This window comes from Sus scrofa, chromosome 13, assembly GCF_000003025.6.
Source record: "Sus scrofa isolate TJ Tabasco breed Duroc chromosome 13, Sscrofa11.1, whole genome shotgun sequence".
In the NCBI taxonomy this organism is placed as follows: Eukaryota; Metazoa; Chordata; class Mammalia; order Artiodactyla; family Suidae; genus Sus; species Sus scrofa.
Window position 1 is genome coordinate 129,874,532 of NC_010455.5, and position 23,782 is coordinate 129,898,313.

A 23,782-nucleotide genomic window follows, 5' to 3' on the forward strand; every position below is an offset into this window, starting at 1 on the left:
TTACAAAACACCATAAAGAAACCTTCAATTCATGATGTGAAAGCAAGTGTGTGTGTGTGTGTGTGTGTGTGTGTGTGTGTCTGTATTTACAAGGGGTTGGCGATGAAGTCGTTGGGGCTCTTCAACCAGCCTCCAAAGCCTCCTCCGTTTCCTCACATCTCCACCTGAACGTAAAATTAGCCTGCCTCTCATTTTCTCTGAAATAACTTTGAATGGTAATTTTAGAGATACCCTTATTTTTAAAATGTCTGATCCTATTTGGCTCCCTCCACTCTGAAACCAACCTTTCTTTGCATCTTTGGATCTTCCAACTTAGATGAGAAAGCCATAGGGTCCAGAAATACCTCCTCTTGAACTATGTGAAATCAGGTCCCATCAGAGAATTGAAGTCCTGTTGAGTTACTGCTTATAAATTCCCCCAACCCAAAAAACCCAAAATTCCCAGAACCCCAAGAAGCAGATATAAGTCATATTAAAATGATGACTGCCGCCCTAAGATATTTTATATTGGACTTGAAACAGAAATGATTTTAACCATTCTTCTGGGCTTCAGAAGGACAGAAGTTCAGCAAGGCAATGATTGGCTTATGTTTCGGACAAGAAACGGTATCACACTACATCTCATTTCTACTCACCTTCAACAATGTCTGACTTAATAGCCCTGGGTTTATGGTACTAACAGCAAATCTGAGGACTTCCTCTTCCGTATCGAGGGAATATGCTGCTGAACCAACATCCCAAGCTAGAATTCTGAGCATGTCTCTGATTGGAGTAGCTGATGCTATATAATTAGCATCATATGCTTAATGATTGTGGCCAGGGAAATGGTTATGTTGCTTGGCCTTCACCAATCAGGGTGCATGTGTGGAGCTGGGGATGGGAAATCATTTCCCCAAAAGAACACAGATGATGTGGAGTATAGGTAGATACTATTAGGAAAATGGGAGAAAGGGAAGAACGAATACTGAATGTTCCCTGCATAGACATCTGGCCTGAAAGACAACAGCCAGACCAGGGCTACTGAATTTTATTGAAAGTGACTATTGGTAGACTACTAAGAAAATAGTTTCCAGATTACAAACTAACAAACAACAACAAAATTCCAAGGCCAGTATGTTTCTTTTATTATTATTATTTTCGTGTTTGACTTCAGATGGTTGAATGATTTCATTTTCATTAATAAGCATTACAGTAATCCCCATGCAAAAACCAAAACCACATATGCCTGATTTCAGGGGGCCAAAATCCAACCCATGAGACTGGACATTCAAGATCAAAATCAAAATGTTGCTTGACCCTTCCAATAGTAGACATCATGATCATCTTTTGAGAGATCAGCAGGCCCCCTCCTCCCAAATACTACAGTTTGCCATAAGTCTGTATCAAAGCCAGGAGCCAATGCCTTGTAGCACCTAAACCTGGCAGGTAATGCCATTCATGAAGACAAGACATCTCTACACCAAGGCTGCCACCCACAATTATTTCTTGGTTCCTGCTCTGTATCAAAACCTGCTTTTGAACAGGCTTGGTATCTTCTATTTGGGGATCATTATTAATTTTTCCTTCCAGTGTTCCAAAACTCTCAGTAGAAGCAAAGAGACTTTGCAACAAAAAAAGCTTACCTCTATAGCTTCAAAAGATATACAGTTGACCCTTGAACAATATGCGGGTTGGGGGTACCGACCCCTGTGAGGTTGAAAATCCATATAAAACTGTACAATTAGCTCTCTATCCACAGTTCCAAATCCACATATTCAACCAGCTATGGATTGTATAGTGCTGTAGTATGCAGTTAGTGAAAAAAATCCACGTGTAAGTGAACCCACACAATTCAAACCTGAGTTGTTCAAGGGTCAACTGCATGTACAAAGACACTCCTTTATCAAGCATATATTTTCCCCAGCTTCAGATAAAGTCACTTAGCAGGTATAAAACTTTAAAAACTTCTCTCAGTAGGATAGGAACCAGGAATATCAACAAGGGTCAAACAGGACCCCATAATTAAAGGAGAACTAAACAAATGGAAACAATCATTCTATTGATTAAGAGAAATGGGCAGAATGAAGAAATGATAGCATTTCCAACAGGAGATGTCGATTTATACTCAAACATACGCATGGGAACTCTGACAATGGCAAAGATTTCATTAGTGCAAATAACAATTATAATGGTATGTTCTTTAATAGGATTTAAATAAGGCTTCGAATAATTACATACACTAAAACTACCATTTAGAAACCTTAATTCTATTTGGAAAGTTGTCAAAGACACCCTCCAAACCATCCAAAGTTCTGATTTGAGGACAATTACATTCAATGAAGTTGCTCCAAACACAATTTGTAGCATTATCACTTTCAAAGTCTACATTGTTTGGCCAAGAGTTGGGGAACTACCCTGGCCACTAGTCATCACAAATAAATCCAGCTAACGTACCAGGTAGTTCCCAGGTTCAAATGACTTTCAAACACCTGTAGTGATGAACGCTCATTAAAAAAATAAAGACAGAAAAACAAAACAGAAAATAAGAGAATCCTGAAGCATCAGAAAGAGTTTCATTTCCCACTCCCATTAACAAATTCACACAAAGCATGAAACAGAAAAAAGCAAGAGAATTCATGGGCATTTTCATCTATGTATGGCTCAAGTTCTCCTTAAAAAAAAAAAAACAAAAAAACCAAACACCAAAACAAACAAGGTGACAATAACTATAAAAAGTCAACAACAAAATCAGAGGCAGAATATGAAATAGTAATATACTGTTTCAGCGCCTGCACCATCCTGCAGAACCAGGAAACTTAAAAAATGTGTTCTTAACAGATCCAATCTAGGCTGGATATGTAAAAAACGGAAAGACAGCATCACAAACCACACTACATATTATGAGAGCTTTAGAACCAGGAAAAAAAAAAAGGGGGTGGGGGCAGCAAAAATCGCTCAGAAAAATTTATCATCAATTCTGAAATGGGGCCTTGTCACATCATCAGGGTTAATAAAGACAGAGATGGACTTCCCCGGGTTCTCAGTCACGAGCTGCTGCAGTTTTTTGGCCAAGCGGTCATCGGGCTGGTTGGGGTCCCCTCCGTCGGACTGCGGGGAGGGGATGCTGGTGGTGCTGCCTCGCCTCTGGAGCTCCAGCGTCAGCCGGTTGGCTGCCTTGACGTGCTCGATGGCTGTGCGCAAGTGCTCCGCCGGGTCTGAGCGGACCGAGGAGAGCTTCCGCGCGTGGAGCATCACCGTCTCTTCTGACAGGTGCTCCAGCATGTTGCACTGTGGGATGAAATAATTGGGGCACATCTTGTTGACCAGACAGTGCTGCAGGTCATCAATGAGGCCCAGCAAAAAGTGGGCTGCATAGTCTTCTTGGGCTAAGTAGTTGGCAGGAAGTCTGTCGCAGGCCCAGAGCATCATGCTCCGCAGGTGATAGGGGCTGATGGCCTTGGGCCGGGACAGGAGTTTAATGATGATGGCTTTGCAAGCCTGGTAGGCCTGCATGAGGCTGCTGGAGATGCACTTCTTCAACTGCACCTCGCTCCTGGCAAAGGACAGCCGCCACTCATTGTCCTTCTTTCCCTTGTAGGAGCAAGCAGGCACCAAGTAAAACCCACTGATGACCTCTTCTTCCGTGATCTTCCCATCCCAAAAGTGGTTCTCCATGAGCCAGCTCTGGGCCACTGCAGGCCAACCTTTGAAAGACACCACCGGGACAATGTCGTACAACATGCGACTGCTCCCCACACCCAGAATGATGGAGATGATGGTCCCATTCTTTTCTACCTTTTCCACCTTTGGCATCCCTCGCTGAGGTTTCTTCTGTATCTCCGAGAGGACAATGCTGATGGAGTCATAGAACCAGTCGGCCACTTTGGTTGGGGAGAAGAAGTAGTTGGTGGCACCATTGATGTGATCTACAATGGTGCAGCAGTCTTTCCACTTACTGATCGTCCCCTCATCGAAGAGCCGAAGGCTCAGCCAAGAGTGGCACAAGGCTGAGTGGCGCATATCCAGGGTCACAGGCTGATTACGGTCATGCAGCTTAAGGGCGGGCACCAGAAGAGTGAAGTCCATATCATAGTCGGTTCCTCGGGCATAGACATTAAGCTCATCTAAGTCTAGGTCTACCACACCTTCCCGGACTCCTCCAGAGAGCAACAGGTATTCATTGGCCACTGGAAGTTTTTGGTCCAGCTTTTGCACCATCCCTAGAAACAGAAAGAGAAAACACTATTATAGGAAGCACAGACTCAGAGTCTTATTCTCACATGTGCTGAGCTTCCAAAAGCCACTATTTCTTATCAGTACAAAACCAGATCTTAGGCTGCTGTGTGGACCCAGCCAACAGTACTTGGTTCACTCTCATGGGTGCTAGAATCCATCCCTTTTCCAAGTGGGAGAATTAGGGCAGAGCCCTCTCGTACAGTGAAAGTAGCATCATGTTCAATCAGAAACTGGGGCTCTTCTTCCCCCAGTCATCACCTTGGTTCATGGCAGTGCCATCTACTCAGTCACCAAGGCTGAAAATTTCAGTAAGGTTCAACTCTTACTTGTCTTTCTGCTGCCAGATCTTATCTCTATGACCTGTGCAACATCTCTCACTCCTTCCCTATTCTCCATCTCTGCGGCTCTCATATAAAGCCCGGTTCTTTCATTTCTTGCCAAGCAGTCTCCCTCCCCCAGGCTCTCCCTGCTTAAACTCTCCCCTACACCAGTGCTTCTCAGTGTGAGCTGTGGACACTGAAAGTGGGGCACCTTCACGGGACAGTGAGATCATCACTCTTCTCATACTGATACTATTACTAATACATTATTTGCCTTTTTCACTGTGCTGACACTTAATAGTACAAAAGTAAAGGAGGGCAAAATTGCTGGTGCCTTAGTCAAGAGAGTGGCACCAGACTCTACTAGTATTCATTGGATTCCATATTCCTGGCATGCTCTAGCATTACAAAACAGAAACAAACTCACAAATTTTGAAAAGAAACTTACAGTTACTAAGTTTGGTAACTTATAGTTACTGTCTGGGGGTGATAAATTAGGAGTTTGGAATTAACATATATATACCACCCTACATAAAATAATTAACAAGGACCTACTGTATAGCACAGGGAATTCTAGGCAATATTCTATTATAATCTGGATGGGAAAAGAATCTAAAAAAAAAGGGATATATGTATATGTAGAATCACTTTGCTGTACACCTGAAACTAACACAACACTGTAAATCAACTATACTCCAATATAAAATAAAAATTAAATTTAAAAAAAACTCTCAAAAAAAGAGAAATTTATAATAATCCAAGTTCACTTAAAATCTTTAATGGAAAAGAAAACTGGATTGATTTTATTGAATCTCAAATTTCAAACCACTTTTCTAACATTCTATGTGGTGAAACAGGAAGTTACCATAAAGCACTTCCACCTCATACCAAATACAAACACCGTCTTCAAGAAAAGCTCTTGTGTTTGAGTTGGGGGCTAAATTTTAGCCGCTTTCTTAATGGAACACTATTTTTAAGTTAAAGAACTACAGATAAATCATATTATTTCAACTTGGATATTTGATGGACATTTTCTTTAAAAATGAACAAAATGAGCCTGTTTTCATGAAAACAACTGAAATATTTATTGCCAATGAAAAAATTGGAGCTGTCAAGAAAAAAAATGTTTCAAGAAAAGCAAGTAAAACTCATCTCCTGCACCATAAGCTTAACATCTTTCCAAATTATATACTTTCTGATGAGATTCGTGGTAATGTAATAAATGTGATGTGGTTTTTTTTTGAATGATATTATAAGCCCTTTGACAGCGAGAACCATGTCTCAAATATGTATTCAGCAGGCACAGGGTTCTACACCCAGGAGGCACACAATTTGCACCCAGTAGGCACACAATTGAAGCTAAGATTCAATGTCAAAGGAACTAATCAATGAAATTAATGGGCTTAAATATGAAGTACTTAAAGGCAGGATGAAAATGACTGACTGTTCCATGAACAACATACAAATTTACCTTCCCTGCCTCCAGTCTTTTTTATTATACATTCACCTGTGTTTCATCATCATACAAACTACCAGCATAATTCTGTAACTTATTTAACGTTTCCTGAAAGATCAAAAAGAGCTACCACAAACTATGATTCAATTAGTCACTGCAATTACTTTTAATCAGCATAGTTTTTCATTTCTAAGTTAATCCCAATGCAAATAAACCATGAATGTCTATGCTACCTCTATATTTCACAATTTAACACTCATTTATGAATTTATGCTTTTTCATTCTTTAAAATCCTACTTTCCAAACAAGATTAACAGAGAGGTATCACTTTCTTTTGAAAGCAGTTAAGACCTTCTCCAACATTAAAGAGTCCACAATTCATCAGAAAGAGAATCCTGCGTACCTGAATTTTTTTTATTATTATTATTTTTTTGGCTGTTTCTCACATTCCCTGTGCTCTGATGTGGCTCCCAAATCTCTCTTTAATAAAGGACTTCTTGTCTGAGAGTGCTATCAACACGATTCCTTAAGGACTATCTTACTGCAAGGAGCCACCTCCACCAAGAGCATGTTCTGTGGTTGGGGTGAGGGTGGGAAGTACACATCCCATAACCAACCAATATGGAAGTGCCCAGTTCAAGATACTCTGAAGAGTCATTTGAACCCAGAGTCCCCAGGGGGTCCACCAAGGCTGACCACTGGACCTGCAAGGAAACCTGCAGGTTTAGGGCTTGCTTCCTCCCCGCTCCCCTCCAGATGTTCCTTATCCTAACTCCATTTCAGGGACTGCTTCCTGAGCAACCCAATCTAAGACATCACATATTACCCAAGCAGCTTTCACTACCAATCAGCATGGACAATTTGTTTTCATTTGAAAAGTGGCATTTAAAAGCCAGATTTAGCAACCAGAGTTCAAAGTTATCATAAACACCAAAACAAAGAGTCATTTCTCAAGAAGACAGAAGTTCTCTGTCACGAGACATGTTTCTACAATCTTTTCTTAGCCTCTTTGCTTCTGTTTTCTATGCTGAAAACTCCATCTTGTCCTGCTTTACTTTACCCCATATTCCTGCTTGAAAAACAGTCACAGTGCGGGTAAATGACTTAAGCTTAAGAACAAAGACCAACAGGCATAAGTTATTCATAGGGTCAGCTGAATGAGGACATAATGCATTGGTCTAGGCACACTGGACCTGTGCAGATTGGCACACTGTTTGCACAAGCATGATATGTCCTCTAAAGAATAAGAGGAAGATGAGCCTCATGGCCCCAAGGGGTTTATGAGGGGTCATTTAGCAGGATATGCATTAGCAAGGAGAATTGAGGTGCAAAACTAGGCACTCTGGGTTGCTGCAGATAGGCTGTCCGCAGAAGCACAATGGTAATTCTCTAGACTGCTATGCATAGATAGCTGACACCAAGCTTCCTCCATGCTAATGACTGTTAAATGCCTAAAGGGCAGAAAGAAAGCTTAATCAGCAACCAGCTAAGTGACTTTTAAAATAATTAAAAAAAAAAAAACCCCATATCCTGCACCTACAACCCCCCTTACTTGACGTAATCCTCAAGAGCACAATAAAAGCAGTGTGGTTTCTTGAGGCGGTGCTCTTGGTCCCTGAGACCTTGAGTCCCTGAGACCTTGAGTCCCCCGGTTCCCACCTTTACTTAAGATAAATGTCTTTGTGTCTTGTTTTATGTTAACTTTTTCCTTAAGTTTCACAGCACCCATTCTTCAGCCCCAACCTGCTGAGCTGGTCTTGGCAGTTCTCAAAAAACTAAAAGTAGGTATTGTCTTGTGGCGCAGCAGGTTAAAGATCTAGCATTGTCATTGCAGTGGCTAGGGTTACTGCTGTGGTGTGGGTTCGATCCTTGGCCTGGGAACTTTCACATGCCTCAGGGAAGTGTGGCCAAAACAAACAAAAACTAAAAAGAGAGTTGCTGTATAATCTTGCAGTCCCACTCCTGGGCATATATCCAACTAAAACTGTAATTCAAAAAATACATGCACCTCTATGTTCACAGCAGCACTATTTATAATGACTAAGATATGGAAGCAACCTAAATGTCCAGTAGCAAATGAATGGATAAAGATGTACTCTCTCTCTCTCTCTCTATATATATATATACAATGGAATGTTACTCAGACATAAAAAGAATGACACAACGTCATTTGCAGCTACATGGCTGGACTCAGAGATTACTATACTAAGTGAAGTTAAGTCAGAAAGAGAAAGACAAACCACATATGATATCCCTTACACATGAAACCTAAAATATGACACAAATGAACTTATCTATAAAACAGAAACAGACTCACAGTCATGGAGAACAGACTTGTGGTTGCCAAGGGGAGGGGTCGGGGGAGAGATTGGAAGTTTGGGATTAGCAGATGCAAGCTATTACATAAAGAGCAGATAACCAAGTAGGTCCTATTGCATAGCCCAGGGAACTGTATATATCCTGTAATAAACTATAATGGGAAACTATATCCAATCTCCTGGAATAGACCATTATGGAAGAGAATATTTTAAAAAGAATGTATAGGAGTTCCCAACATGACGCAGTGGAAATGAATCTGACTAGGAACCATGAGGTTGCGGGTTCCATCCCTGGCCTCACTCAGTGGGTTAAGGATCTGGCGTTGCTGTGGCCGTAGCGTAGACCAGCAGCTACAGCTCTGATCGGACCCCTAGCCTGGGAACCTCCATATGCCACAGGTGCGGCCCGATAAAAAGAAAAAAAAAAGAAAAAAAAAAAGAATATATGTATATGCATGACTGAGTCACTTTGCTGTACAGCAGAAATTGGCACAGCATTATAAGACAAATATTTCTAAAAAACAAAAGCAAAAAAAAACATAATGGAAAAGAATAGGAAAAAGAATATATGTATTATATATATATATATATAACAAATATATAATATATAATAAAATTGAATCACTTTGCTGTACACCAGAAATACAAAACTCTAAATCAACTATACTTCAATTAAAAAAAGTCCATTTCTGAGTTCCTGTTGTGGCTCAGCAGTAATGAACCTAACTAGCATCCATGAGGATGTGGGCTTGATCCCTGGCCTCGCTCAGTGGGTTAAGGATTTCACGTTGCCATGAGCTGCAGCGTAGGTCGCAGACGTGGCTCAGATCTGGCATTGCTGTGGCTGTGGTATAGGCCAGTGGCTGCAGCTCTGATTCAACCCCTAGCCTGGGAACTTCTTTCTGTATGCCATGGGTGTGGCCCTAAAAAGACAAGACAAAAAAAAAAAAAAAAAAATCATTTCTCAGCTGTCATCATGTTTCAGTATTAACCACATCTTTACAGAGTAACAACTGCTACCACCTCGAGTTTTAGCTGTGCTCTATAAGGATAAGAATGAACTCTTAGAATGCAGAGGCGGTTGTGGATATCATTTTTACTATTTTATAGACTCACATGGAGGTACAGTTACTTTCAAAAAGAAATATTTGATAATGAAATAATTTACTATATTTCATATGTTGTTTCATTCTAGCATTTGGAAGGCCACAAATATACAGGGGGGAAACCGTGAAATGCTGGGTTGTAATCTGTAAAAGGATCTGAATAGATTAGTAGCATTATTATATGGCCACTAAATCATTGTCCCCCTCATAGGCATTAATAACTCAAAATTCTGTCTATTCCTTTGTCCTAGACAGGATTCAACTGGCTCTGAGCACGCTAGCCAGCACATGTTTATACAACCAGCGTAACGTGCCATAATAGGCTGGGGATAATTTGTTTAAAAATGGGGCCCTAAACTTTGTCTGGGATTGACACAATTTTGTTTGGATCATTATGAGTGAGAAAGAAGAAAAGAAAAAAGCTAAAATTCCCTTCTGCCCTCTGCTGGATTCAAGAAGTTTTAACATATTTCCATTTGTTAGCGTATACACCAGAACAGTCCACTTTTCTCCTAATTGCTGCTTATGCTCCTAAAATGTTGGCCCTTCTTTCAAAAGTGCCATGTAAAGTATTTGGCTGAATTCTAATATTCAAGAGTTAGGATAATGTTGGATATTTCTTATTCCTTTAAGAAGGGCAGAGAGGGAGTTCCCATTATGGCTCAGCAGAAATACACCCGACTACTATGAGGATGCAGGTCCGATCCCTGGCCTTGCTCAGTGGGTTAAGGATCTGGCCTTGCCATGAGCTCTGGTATAGGTCACAGATGTGGCTCAGATCCTGGGTTGCTGTGGCTGTGGTGTAGGCTGGCAGCTACCCTAGCCGGAGAACTTCCATATGCTGCAGGTGCAGCCCCCCCAAAAAAGGGCAGGGAGAACTTGAGCAGTAGAGAAAAGTAGATGGAATATTGCTGAGGCTCATTTGCTAAGCTCCTAGGAGTTAGAAACAAAGTCCCAAAGGCCGCACTGCTCCAGAAGCCGATCCCTTGAGACCTCCACATTTACATTTAGCCTGCCTGAGCCCATCAGTCTGCAGTTTTACAAATTATCTGGTAGCACAGACTGGAGCCTTCCCCAGCAATATACAAACTCAAATGCCCTCTGTGGAAACTTTCCTGGGCTAAGTTTAAGTCAAAATCAGCTGACATCAGCCCTCAACGCAGATGGGTTGCCAGGCAACTAAAACACAGCCAGGGGCTGAGAGGGGGGAAAAATTCAACTGTACACTTTGGCTGGAGGCATTAGTTCCAACAAGTACCATCTCTGAACTATTTCAAGGGTTTCTGTATAATTACAGGATATTTTTGCGATATCACATAGTTCTGGTGGTTTAGCTATTAGTAAATTATCCTAAACTGTGAGTGGGAACAAAAGAAAGATTGAGCGTGTAACAGTGAACGTGTTAGGAGCAGAGAAAAGGAGGGATGAAGAAATAGCTTATTCCCCTGGGTGGGTCTCTTCTTCTCAAGGAAGTGTTGGCATATGTTTGCTCTTAGAAATACAAAGCAGAACTGCCTTCCCAGCCTCCCTGCCTGTAATTGATTCTGTGATCTCAGTTTATTTCAGAGTTTCTACTTGATATTATTATTGCAGATAAGGTACTGGGGTCCTGAGTTTAAGGAATGGGTTCCGCCTCATCCACTCAGTACTTCACTGATTTAGAATATCAAGTGAAAAATGGAACTTGGTCCCCGACTCCCTTATATTCTAATGAATAAAGCTTTATCACATTCTGCTGAATTCAAATGACTAGCCGCCACTCAAACATAATATGCCAGATGGTTGACACCAGAATATGAGAACTAAGTATCATTTTGTCTTCTGCCATCTTCACTGGGAACTGAGAACTCCAGTAGTAGTTTAATATTAAGGAGATAAGCAAAATCGGTACTTGCATAGATTCCTCTTAAAAAAAAAAATTTTTTTTTAGTTTGAGGGTAAGTTGTCCAGGACTGGTAAAGTTGCTTGAGGAACCAAAGCTTAATACAGATCCAAGAACTTGTATTAAAAAGTAAAACATAGAACATACCAAAATATGGTCTGTTTATATATAAATGGCTATATATATATACACACACACACACACACACACACACACACACACACACACATATTTTAAATATCAGTTCATGTGAAAATTGAGCAAGGTTTGGCTTTCTTATTTAAATTTTTTTTTTTTTTTATCTTTTTAGGGCCACACCCTCAGCATATGGAGGTTCCCAGGATAGGGGTCGAATCTGAGCTGTAGCTGCTGGCCTATGCCACAGCCATAGCCACGCCAGATCCAAGTCATGTCTGCAACCTACACCACCACTCATGTCAAGAGTGGATCCTTAACCCACTTAGCGGCCAGGGATTGAACCTGCATTCTCATGGGTACTAGTTAGATTCGTTTTCGCTAAGTCACGATGGGAACTCCAAATTTTTTTTGTTTTTTTCAATAATACAATGAATTTTACTGTATTTAGAGTTGTACAACCATCATCACAATCTAACTTTAGAACATAATATGACTCTTCCTTTTTTTTTTTTTTTTTAAGAATTCTTAACCATGCTGAAGGGATAAAGATCTATCAAGGAAGTAAAACTTTTATGTCTTGTAATTAAAGCTACGGAATACATTTTATCTCACTTTATCTTTGAATATCTCTCTCTCTCTCTCTCTCTATATATATATATATATCTCTCTCCATATATATATCTCTCTCTATATATATATCTCTCTATATATATATATCTCTCTCTATATATATATGATTTGACTATGGATAAAAAAGACCTGAATATCTCAATAATATTGTTCCATTAAAAAGGATTATCTTTTTTTGTTGTTGTTGGCTTTTTTTTGTTTGTTTTTTTGCCTTTTCTAGGGCCGCTCCCGCGGCATATGGTGGTTCCCAGGCTAGGGGTCCAATCGGAGCTGTAGCTGCCAGCCTACGCCAGAGCCACAGCAACGTGGGATTCAAGCCGTGTCTGCGACCTACACCACAGCTCACGGCAATGCCGGATCCTTAACCCACTCAGCGAGGCCAGGGATGGAACCCGAAATCTCATGGTTCCTAGTCGGATTCATTAACCACTGAGCCACGACGGGAACTCCTCTTTTTTTACTTTAACTCATGTGGAACACCAATAACAGTGCCTTTACAGCACTTATTTATTTATTTTTTTTAAGGGCCACACCTATATAGAGGATATATGGAGGTTCCCAGGCCAGGGGTCAAATTGGAGCTGTAGCTGCCAGCCGCAGCCACAGCAATGCAGGATCTGAGCCACGTCTTCAACCTACACCACAGCTCATGGCAATGCCAGATCCTTAACCCACGGACTGAGGCCAGGGATTGAACCTACATCCTCACGGATGCTAGTCAGATTTGTTTTCTGCTGAGCCACGATGGGACTCCAATGGTACTGATTCTTAATGGCAGGAAGTGTACAGGATGGGACGATTTTGACAAAGTCCTTCTGTGATTTTAATACATTCCCTAGGGTAGCAGTCTCCTACCCTAGGAGTTGGCTAGGAGACCGTTATTGCTAGTTAATAAACAATATAAAATCTTTCTATAAAAAATTATAATTTATGCTTCAGATATTTTTGTCAAGCTTCCTTGATATGCTGAGCAACACTCTGAGAAGTAGGTATGGCCACCTTCTAAAAAAGTCACCAATCTGTGGGATTTTTAATGACTAAAATTGGGGGAAAGTTTTCGCATTTTCTTCATTCACAGCCAGAAATCACCTATACATGAAGTCCCTCAGTTTATAGGCGAAAAACTGAAGCTCAGAGAGGAGAAATAACTCGTTCAAGGTCACACAGCTCTAGTGACTGATGAACAGCACTGTCTTTTTTTTTTTTTTTTTTTTTTTTTTGTGTGTGTGTCTTTTTGCCATTCTTGGGCCGCTCCCGCAGCATATGGAGTTTCCCAGGCTAGGGGTCTATCGGAGCTGTAGCTGCCAGCCTATGCCAGAGCCACAGCAACGCGGGATCCCAGCCACGTCTGCAACCTACACCACAGCTCACGGCAACACCGGATCATTAACCCACTGAGCAAGGGCAGGGATCAAACCCGCAACCTCATGGTTCCTAGTCGGATTTGTTAACCACTGCGCCATGACGGGAACTCCTGCACTGTCTTATTCCCACACTTGTTGTGAAGGTCAGAGTGGCACATGCAAACTGTTTTCCCTGTGACAATGACCTGGCTTGACATGAATGCAGAATGGTTGGGAGGGAAGGAGCAGAGGCCTCAAGGCAAAATGCTAGCTTTAAGCTTCTGTTGGTCAAGGCTTTGGTGTAACCTTGGACAGACAGCAGAACAGGCCTCATCATCTACATTTATCAGAAGGAAAAATGCACCTGATCTATCAAGAAGCTGCTCATAGTCCCAAATAAATACACTATAAGACACAGGAAATACAGAAGTAAGATACCAACGAAGCTTCCCAGCTTGTCAATCATCTGCTGAGTGCTCATTAACATTAACAATTATATAACGTGTTTAACAAGCCAAAGAGTCTGTTTTATTTGGCACAATTTCTGAGACAACTGCGTGTAATTGTATTTAAACCTTTTGGAGAACTGATTAAATCAGGTATGGTAATGACTCATTGACCAGAGATACAGTAACAGGACTGACTCAAAAGACGCCTCCTCAAAGAAGTCTTCCTTGATCTTTTCCCATTTTTGACACAAATAATGTCTATGAGAACACTGGAGTCAGAGCGAGACAGGCTTGGGTTTACATCTTGGGTCTGTCATTTACTATTTAAGGAGGGCTGACAAGCTATTTAACCTTCTCTGAGCTTCCAAATGCTCGTCTATTCAAATGAACAAATAAAACCATAAAACGGCACTTACGGGGTTGATATGAATGTCTAAGCACATAGCAGATATTTAGTTCATTGTCCCCATATAGTCCTCCCTTTCTCCACCACCTATTACATTGGATTAGCCAAACACCACCTGTTCCACAGAGTGGATAATCGAGCTAAAAAGCTTGTAAGCACATGTAAGGCATACAAAACATGTGAGATGAAGGGAAATGAATGGAGCATCCTCTCCCCCAGCTGCACCCAGCCTGACGCCCATCCAGGGACGTCTCCTCAGAAGGCTGCATTGTGCAGCCATAGCGCACAGCCAGGCAAGTAGAGGACAGGCTGGATGCCAGCCCTTTCTTGTTCCCTCAGAGTAAGTGTCCTGGAAAATGAACAACCTGCACACTCCTGTAAAGGGTCTGGATCTGAATTCTTACCTTAGCCCTTTCTACACCTCTAATGGGCAATATTCATGGCTTACTGGCCCTCAATGAGATAACAACACAAAGCATTTGGTGCAGTAACTGGCAAAGATGGTCAGTAAATGAAAGATGAGATCACAGTCAATGGTCCATGAGCTCCTGCAGTCAAGGTTTTATTCCTGCGGGGGCTGATGCAAACCTTGGGACTAGAAGACAACTGCGTGCTGAGTACACCATTTGGTCAGTCCACGTGAATACCTCAATCTGGGAATGGTGGGATCTGCTATATAACAGAATATGAAATACTGTCGGCATATCTCTATAAAATCATTTACGAATAATCCAAAAGTCAGGTTGAGAGAAAAAAAAAGTCTCTCTAATCTTTCATTATTTTCTTTCTTTCCTTTTTTTTTTTTTTTTCTTTTTCTCTTTAGGGCTGCACCCTTGACATATGGAAGTTCTGAGTCTAGGTGTCGAATCGGAGCTGTAGCTAGCTGCCTGCCTACCTTGCAGCCAGAGCAATGCGGGATCCGAGCCATGTCTGCGACCTACACCACAGCAATGCTGGATCCTTAACCCACTGAACAGGGCCAGGGATCGAACCCGTATCCTCATGGGTATTGGTTGGGTTCATTACCGCTGAGCCATGATGGGAACCCCTCATTATTTTCTTTTTAAAAAATAAAACTTTAGTTCTAAAAATTGGTGGGCTTTTGTCAAAGTTTACTAAGCTATTCTGAACAGAAAGAATGAACACGAGTTAGACCTGGATTCAAGTCCGATTCATCCCGACCAACGTAAGTAACCGCTCTGGGCCTCAGTTTCTTTATATGAGATGAGGGACGAAAAACTCAAGTTGGTTGGGTGGCCATGGGGATAAAAGTTATGCAACCAAATTACTTAGTGTATGGTCTGGTACTTATCAGTCAACAAACAGAGCCTGGGCATGTGCCCACATTTGCAATATTATTTTTCCCATCTAATAAGTCTTGACCTTTTCTTCCTTTTAGTTCTTAGGTTAGTTTAAAATCTCATGGTTTCTGCCAATAAGGATTTATTGGTGAGAGGGTCTCATCAGCACCACCTAGCAGCCTCCCTCAGGACAAGAGGGCATGAAGGCTAGGTTGTTAATTTACAAAAAGAGTGATCATTTTAGAAGGTCCATTCTAGAAAGATTAAAAACAGCAGCAAGCGAAAAGTATGAGTGATGCCAAAATGGCATCATGTGGCTACATAAGGATACAGCAGAAGTTTATCAGTGATGACCAGACAGACTCTCTCCTGATCTTCAGCAGAAGCAAGAAGCTTCTAATGGAAATGTTCAAAGTTAAGTCAAATGTACCCTCATTCATCTCTGCCTATAACCAGCGGAGCCTGGCTTGTGTTCTTTTCTCATTTGGGGATGTATATGAAAACGACTTAATTCTTTTGAAACTGGGAGGCTGGGTTTGGTTAATGGCAGGTAGAGGGTTCTATATTTTAGAAGAGGAATAATAAAGTAACCCAAGTCGGGGAAGGTACAAGGATAGAGGTGGGATTCAAAACTCAGGTTTGATTTATTCATACAGGTGACCCTTAAGTATCAGTGCCTCCTCTGAGCCAGTACTATGCTAGATACTAAAGATTCCACGCTGCATAATTCTTAGCATAAACCCAGATACAATTGTATCAATCAAGAGAGATAACAAATCTACAACCTCAGTGACCTCAAACTACAAAGTCTTCTTTTTCATTCAGGCTGCATGATTATCAGGAATTGTTGGCTGGGGCTCTTCTTTCCTTCATCCAGGACCTAGGTGGACAGAGCAACCCTCATCTAGAACTTCAGGGTCTCTCTACTGGGGGAAAAGGAAGCCCTGTAAGATCTCTTTTTGGCAGCTACATGCCTTGGCTTGGGAATGACAGATATCATTTCCATGCACACATCACTGGCCAAAACTAGTCTCACCATTCTACTCAACACCCGGGAAGAAAGTGTAGTCCTGCCTCATGCTGGAAAGGCCAAGAGCCAGAAATATTGGATAAGCAGCATGGCCAACTCCCATGCTAATCAAATAAATGCACACTAATCGACATGTAATTATACACTGAGGTAATGACCAAAGGGAGTGAATAAAGGTCCTGGGCGAAACACAGAAGAGAACAAGGAGAAGTGCAGATTGTTTAACCTGGAGAATGGAAATTTCAAGAAGGCCATGAGATCCGGCTTCATATGTGTGATGACGAATTGTCCTGGTAAAGGACAATTTTATGATTGGACCTTATGATCTGTCCTGGACTTTATGATTCCAATAAGTAGAAGGTGTAGTGAGAGAAAAAAAAAAGTCGGTATAATTAATCTGTAAGTGAAAGGCTCATCTTGCTGGTAGAATTTTCTAACAAAGCTGCCTATATGGGGAATACATTTCCTGTCCCAAGAATGACCCACCAGCATCTTCAACAGGGATGAAGATTAAAAATACTAACAGGTGATGGAGTCTGAGTACAGGGATTCTCCAACGTGGCTGCCCACCACCAAAGCCTCCTGATGAAGACAACAACTGTCACACGGCCTCTGAGAGCCACCTGTGATTATCCAGGGTGACCCCATAGTAGTCACGGGAGGAATCCAAGAAGGCGTTATGCTCCAATGTGGGGGACTGCACCCTTCACTCGTCTGTTTCACTGTATCATTTCTCTTTAATTTATTTTTTATTAGGGTATAGGTCATGTTCTATCACAAGTGACTGGATATAGTTCCCTGTGCTGTACAGCAGGACCTTATCACTTACCCATCTATAACCCCAAACTCCTCCATCCCACTCTCTTCCCCTTGGCAACCACCAATCTGTTCTCTGTCTGTGAGTCTGTTTTGTAGATAGGTTCACTGCGCTATATTTTAGATTTCACATATAAGTGATATTGTATTTCTAATCTGCAGTTCAGCTGCTGTTCCATCTTCCTACCAACTCCAGCGATTTTATTTATTTATTTATTTACTTTTTTGTCTTTTTAAGGCTGTACCTCAGCATATGGAGATTCCCAGGCTAGGGGTCCAATTTTGGAGCTGTAGCTGCCAGCCTACGCCACAGCCACAGCAATGTGGGATCTAAGCCGTGTCTGTGACCTACAGCACAGCTCACGGCAATGCCAGATCCTTAACCCACTGAACAAGGCCAGGGATCGAATCTGCGTCCTCATGGATGCTAGTTGGGTTCATTCACCACTGTACCACAACGGGAACTCCAACTCCAGCAATTTTAAAAGGAGCGATCCCAGTACTAGCAATAAAACACATCAGGGCAAAAGCAGGATTGACTTCACAAGGCACGTTTCTCAAGTATGTACATCTCATGTCAAGGGTTGTGAAGGGCGCAAACACTGATTGGCTCTGCTACACATAAGGCAGAGGTTGTCCTTGTGTCCCTAACCACCGTGTAAATAATAAATTCATGATATCTATCTAAAAAAAAAAAAAAAAAAAAGCCCCCCCCAAGGGCCATCCTCCCGGCACTTTCAAGTAGGTCATCTTGTCCCCATTTTACAGATGAGGAAATCGAGATAAGTAATAGTCAAATAAATTGGTCATGGCCATATAACTGAGGTGGGATGGAAATTCACATTGATTCCATGCTCTTTTCAATTCTCCCGAAATGCTTTCCAGCATAGAGTAGGCTCTCCTAAGAGAATATATAATTTAATATCTGTGGGCCTTTAAAATTGCCACATAAGCCACTGTAAGAAATAGTCAGTGGAAGCTTATTTCTGCATCCCAAAATAAAACAAGTTCTATTTTGGAGTAAAATGATTTTTAAAGCAGATTAAAAGCTTATTTTAGCCATCCCTGGGGAATGAAGTATTATGAGCAAAATGGGTCAAGGATTATAAGACATGATTAGAAATGACTTAAAAAAAAATGTGCCTATCTCATGCTGTGACAGCCACCCATGTGTGTTTGCACGTGTGTGTGCTGCATACTTAACTCTTAGACAATTCTGAAAGGGCATTTCATGAGTGTTTTAATTCCAAGGGCATCCTCGGAATTCTCTCAGGCCCCCAGGGCAAACTCTGAAAATGTTCCTATATATACACGGATGCATTGTTTAATTTGCTTATTTTAATCCAACGGCAAAGCCTGAATTTTAAAGTCCAATCCTAAGTTTTTAGTACTAGATTGCAGAGACGGAAGGAGGGTGGGTGAGAACATCATCACCAGAGGAAACACCAACCACAAAACCAGAAGCTTTCACTGACTTCTGAAGCGACAGAATTTTCCTTTGTGGATACAGCGATAACAAACTCTTCTCTGTGTTAAAAAAGTCAGCTCAGGCACCCTGAGCTGTACAGAAAGAAACATGAAGAATTACGTGCCTTCACTTAAAAAAACAAACAAAAAAACAAAAAACTGCCTCGAAGCAAACCAAACCCGACTGCTATCCTTGAGTCTGCAATAAGAAATATCCCCCTTGTGACCCAGCAGCCTGAGAAAATATATCACTGTTGATTAAAAAGGGACTCCATACTCAGCGTTGTTACATTAGCTCAAAAATGACGGCAAGCTATATAAAGAAGTCCCATGTAAAGGATTTTAAAACTGTCATTGGCTTGCAAAATTCTGTCTTAAAATTAATTTCCTTTGGAAAATTTTAAGTAGTAGTATAATGAATCACCATGGACCCACCAGTCAGTTTCAACAATTATGTTCCTCTGCTTTTTTTTTTTTCCCCCTTTTTGGCTGTGCCTTTATCTTATTTTGTTTTTTTCTACTTGGCAGCATGTGGAAGTTCCCAGGGCCAGTGATGGCACCCACACCACAGCAGTGACCCAGGCCGCTGCAGTGACCACGCCAGATCCTTAATCCGCTGTGCCATAAGAGAACTCCTTGTTTCATCATTCTTGTTTCATTTACTCCCCACTTTGGGGGCTATAATACTTTAAAGCAAAGCCTAGCTATCATATCATTTCACCCATAAACATTCTGAAATACTTGTCTAACAGACAAAACCTTTTTAAAACTGTAACCACTGTTTTCCTATCTAAAGAGGATAGAAAATAATTACTTATTATTACCATCACTGACTTCACTTGATTTTACCTTTTTTCTAATACGTGTGAATATAATAGTGTGTGTGTGTGTGTGTGTGTGTGTGTGTGTATGTGTGTAGGAGAGCCTGTGGATGCCCTGTACCTGCAGCCCTGGCAGGCCGTCTCCTGCAAGATGGCAGCCTCCCTCAACAAGGCCAATGATCCTGCTCCTTGGCCTGAGGGTCACCTCTGCTCAGGCACCACAGGGAACTGCAGGGAGTTAATGCAGGAGAACTGATGCCCTGGGGGCAACCTTTGACCAGGGGCGGTCAGGAGTCAACAGACAAATGCCACCCACCCCACCCCGCCTGGACTCTAGTGCGACTATTCTAAGATGACCTCTCCCCACAACTTCGCAGAGGGTCCCGCAAGACGACTCCGCCAGCAGTCCCTGTGCTGGCTTTTCTCCCTCTGCTTCAGTTGCTCTCCTCTCTCCCTTCTGCTTCTTACTATCAGTCACCCCCCAAGTGAACTACCATGTCAAGGTAGCTTTGGTTTCTGGAACTCTCTGAGCGTGTGCGTGACCACAGGTTCATCTCTGCTCCCAATTCTGGATGAAGTCACATGACCTCAGATGTATGACTGGCCATGAGATCAGAGGCATAAGCTGATGGTGATAAACGACTCACTCTTTCCCACAATCAAGATGTAGATCTAGTACATGCGTCTTCAGAAAGGAGACTAAGCACTTCTCAAAAAGAGCTCGTTGGCCTTTTCCCACCAGCAAGCCCCTTTTCCAGGGCATTTACAGGGAGCACCTTGCCTAATCATGTACCGTTTTGTTAATATTATATCATTTCTCATTTCCCAAAGGACATTTTATTTATTTATTTATTTCTGTCTTTTTGCCTTTTCTAGGGCCGCTCACACGACATATGGAGGTTTCCAGGCTAGGGGTTGAATCGGAGCTGTAGACGCCGGCCTACACCACAGCCACAGCGACGCGGGATCTGAGCCACATCTGTGACCTACACCACAGCTCACGGCAACGCCAGATCCTTGACCCACTGAGCAAGGCCAGGGATTGAACCCGCAACCTCATCATTCCATAGTCAGATTTGTTAACCACTGAGCCACAACGGGAACTCCCCAAAGGACATTTTATTTTTTTATTTTTATTTTTTGTAAGAAAATGCAGTTTTTATTGTGTGCATTTTACTTGACATCTTTTTTTTTTTTTTTAATTTTCCCACTGTAAAGCAAGGGGGTCAGGTTATCCTTACATGTATACATTACAATTACAGTTTTTCCCCCACCCTTTCTTCTGTTACAACATGAGACATAGTTCTCAATGCTATTCAGCAGGATCTCCTTGTAAATCTATTCTAAGTTGTGTTTGATAAGCCCAAGCTCCCGATCCCTCCCACTCCCTCCCCATCCCATTTGCAACTGACAAGGGCTTAATCTCTAGAATATATAAGCAACTTATACAACTCAACAGCAAAAAAACCAATCAATCAATGGAAAAATGGGCAAAAGACCTGAATAGACATTTCTCCAAAGAAGATATACAGATGGCCAACAAACACATGAAAAAATGCTCAACATCGCTGATTATAAGAGAAATGCAAATCAAAACTACCATGAGATACCACCTCACACCAGTCAGAATGGCCATCATTAAGAAATCCACAAATAACAAGTGCTGGAGGGGCTGTGGAGAAAAGGGAACCCTCCTGCACTGCTGGTGGGAGTGTAGACTGGTACAGCCACTATGGAGAACAGTTTGGAGATACCTTAGAAATCTATACATAGAACTTCCATATGACCCTGCAATCCCACTCTTGGGCATCTATCCGGACAAAGCTCTACTTAAAAGAGACACATGCACCCGCATGTTCATTGCAGCACTATTCACAATAGCCAGGACATGGAAACAATCCAAATGTCCATCGACAGATGATTGGATTCGGAAGAGGTGGTATATATACACAATGGAATACTACTCAGCCATAAAAAAGGATGACATAATGCCATTTGCAGCAACATGGATGGAACTAGAGAATCCCAAAGGACATTTTAAAACCTCTGCCAATTCTGGAGAACTTTGGAGTGGTAGAAATTCACTTATATACTTAGAGACAGGAATGTCATCTTCTACAAAAACAAAACAAAACAAACAAACCAAAAAACCCAACAACAACAACAACAACAACAACAAAATAATAGGGACTAAGGTTTGAGGAGAAAAAGTTAAAAAGATAAGCCTGGCTTCCCAGTTTATGAAAGGACTAACTTTCAGAGGGAGCTTTATTCAAATGGACCAACCTTATTCCTGTAAAAAAGTCTCAAGCCAAATTCAAAGACCATGATAATATTTATCTTCCATCCTTTATTTGGGGTCATTCTACTTCTGTTCCTCTAAATTGACATATTTAATCTCTCCATTCAACACCCCCTGTTCATTAGCATAATGCTTATACCAATGATCAATTTTTGTTAACTGGCATCTGTGTATGCCAACCCCTGATGACCTGTATGTCCCCCAACCTAACACAACAGAGGTTCAACAGGTGTCAGCTGAATGACACATGGTATCAACTAAAGATAGAGTTTACTGGAATCTTTGAGGGTTGAAAATTGTCACAGTGATACACCTGGACTAACAGACTGATTATCATTCTGACAATGTTATGTCCTGACATGATGAGAGACTCCAGAGCCACTCTATCTGCAACCAAGGGACTCCTATTACACCGTCAGAAGAGATGGAAGGGAGAACCTGGGAGCCTGTTAATAAGCTGACACTAAAGCATACAGTAACTACCCAAAGGCATCTCCTCTTATTTTCTGAGAATTATTCAACTCTAGGACATTTTTCCAAAGCACCGATTTTCAGCCAACAATCTTAGCCAGCGATTAAAAGAAAATCTAATAATCATGCTAATAATAACAGTGTGATTTAAGATCACAGTCTAATACGTGGTTAAAAAAAAAAAGATTATAACAGTGAGTTTTTCCTTTGATGCCCAAGAAAAAGGAAAAAATGGATTCCATCTTATGAAGCAATTCCCAAAACTGCCAGGAGATGGTGCGCGCACTCCATCCACTTACTAAGAGTTTTTGGAACCAAAGTCATAAAATCCTCCAACAAAAGCTCTGGGGAAACAGAGGGTTAGCAAGAGCCTCAGACTTGATAAGATATATTAAAGCACCACTCTGGAGCCAATTTGCCCTCAGCGACTCAAAATTCTGTTGTTTGGTCTCCCAGAGGAAATCTGATTATTCGGAAGCTTGACAGGTTCCATTTAGGTGGAGCCCAGACACAAAAATGCTTTGTCTGGACAGGCTACGTGGTTGGCAATTGATTCTTTGAGTATATTGAAGCCCTTGTTGCAGAGCACAGAGTTTCAAGCTCTCATTGGCTGTAGCTGAGATGAAAAAAAAAACAATTGTAAATAAAACTTCACATGGGGTATTTATAAAACATAAGATTATAACACATATAAAAGACTCCGGGCATCCTGGGCTAGGATAACTTAAAGGTAAATACTTAAACATTAGATAAAAGAAAGAACACAAAAATAATCAATTTTCTACATTTGCTCAAGTTGCCTGCATTGTTCCTTATACATTTGTTTTATTTTCCAACTAGTCCATAAACTCTTTAACTTTTTTTTTTTTTTTTTTTTTTTTGTCTTTTCACTATTTCTTGGGCCGAATATGGAGATTCCCAAGCTAGGGGTAGAATCGGAGCTGTAGACGCCAGCCTACACCAGAACCACAGCAACGCAGGATTCAAGCCGCGTCTGCGACCTACACCCCAGCTCACGGCAACGCCGGATCCCCAACCCACTGAGCAAGGCCAGGGATTAAACCTGCAACCTCATGGTTCCTAGTCAGATTCGTTAACTACTGAGTCACGACGGGAACTCCAAACGCTTCGACTTTTGATTCTCTTTCTCTCTCCCTCCGACCCTCTCTCTCTCTCTCATTATATATATACATCCTGCCATATTCCTTATTTCTATCAGGAATAAGGGAGAGAGAAGGCAGAGGAAAGAGTTGTTGATGGTATGAAGTTTAAGGCATTGCTCTTTCTGCAAAACTGTTTCACTCTGACTAC

At 41.5% G+C, this 23,782-nt stretch overlaps 1 protein-coding gene across 2 annotated transcripts in view; it reads right to left on the bottom strand.

Annotated features, from left to right (window-relative positions):
• Nucleotides 1,101-23,782, bottom strand: part of MB21D2 (Mab-21 domain containing 2) — a 121,709-nt gene continuing 99,027 nt past the window's right edge. For both annotated transcript variants that reach the window (XM_001925559.6, XM_021070058.1), the window contains exon 2: nt 1,101-4,199. In XM_001925559.6, coding sequence (XP_001925594.3) covers nt 2,935-4,199 — 1,265 coding nt within the window. In that variant the 3' untranslated portion in view covers nt 1,101-2,934. The remainder of the gene's footprint in view (nt 4,200-23,782) is intronic.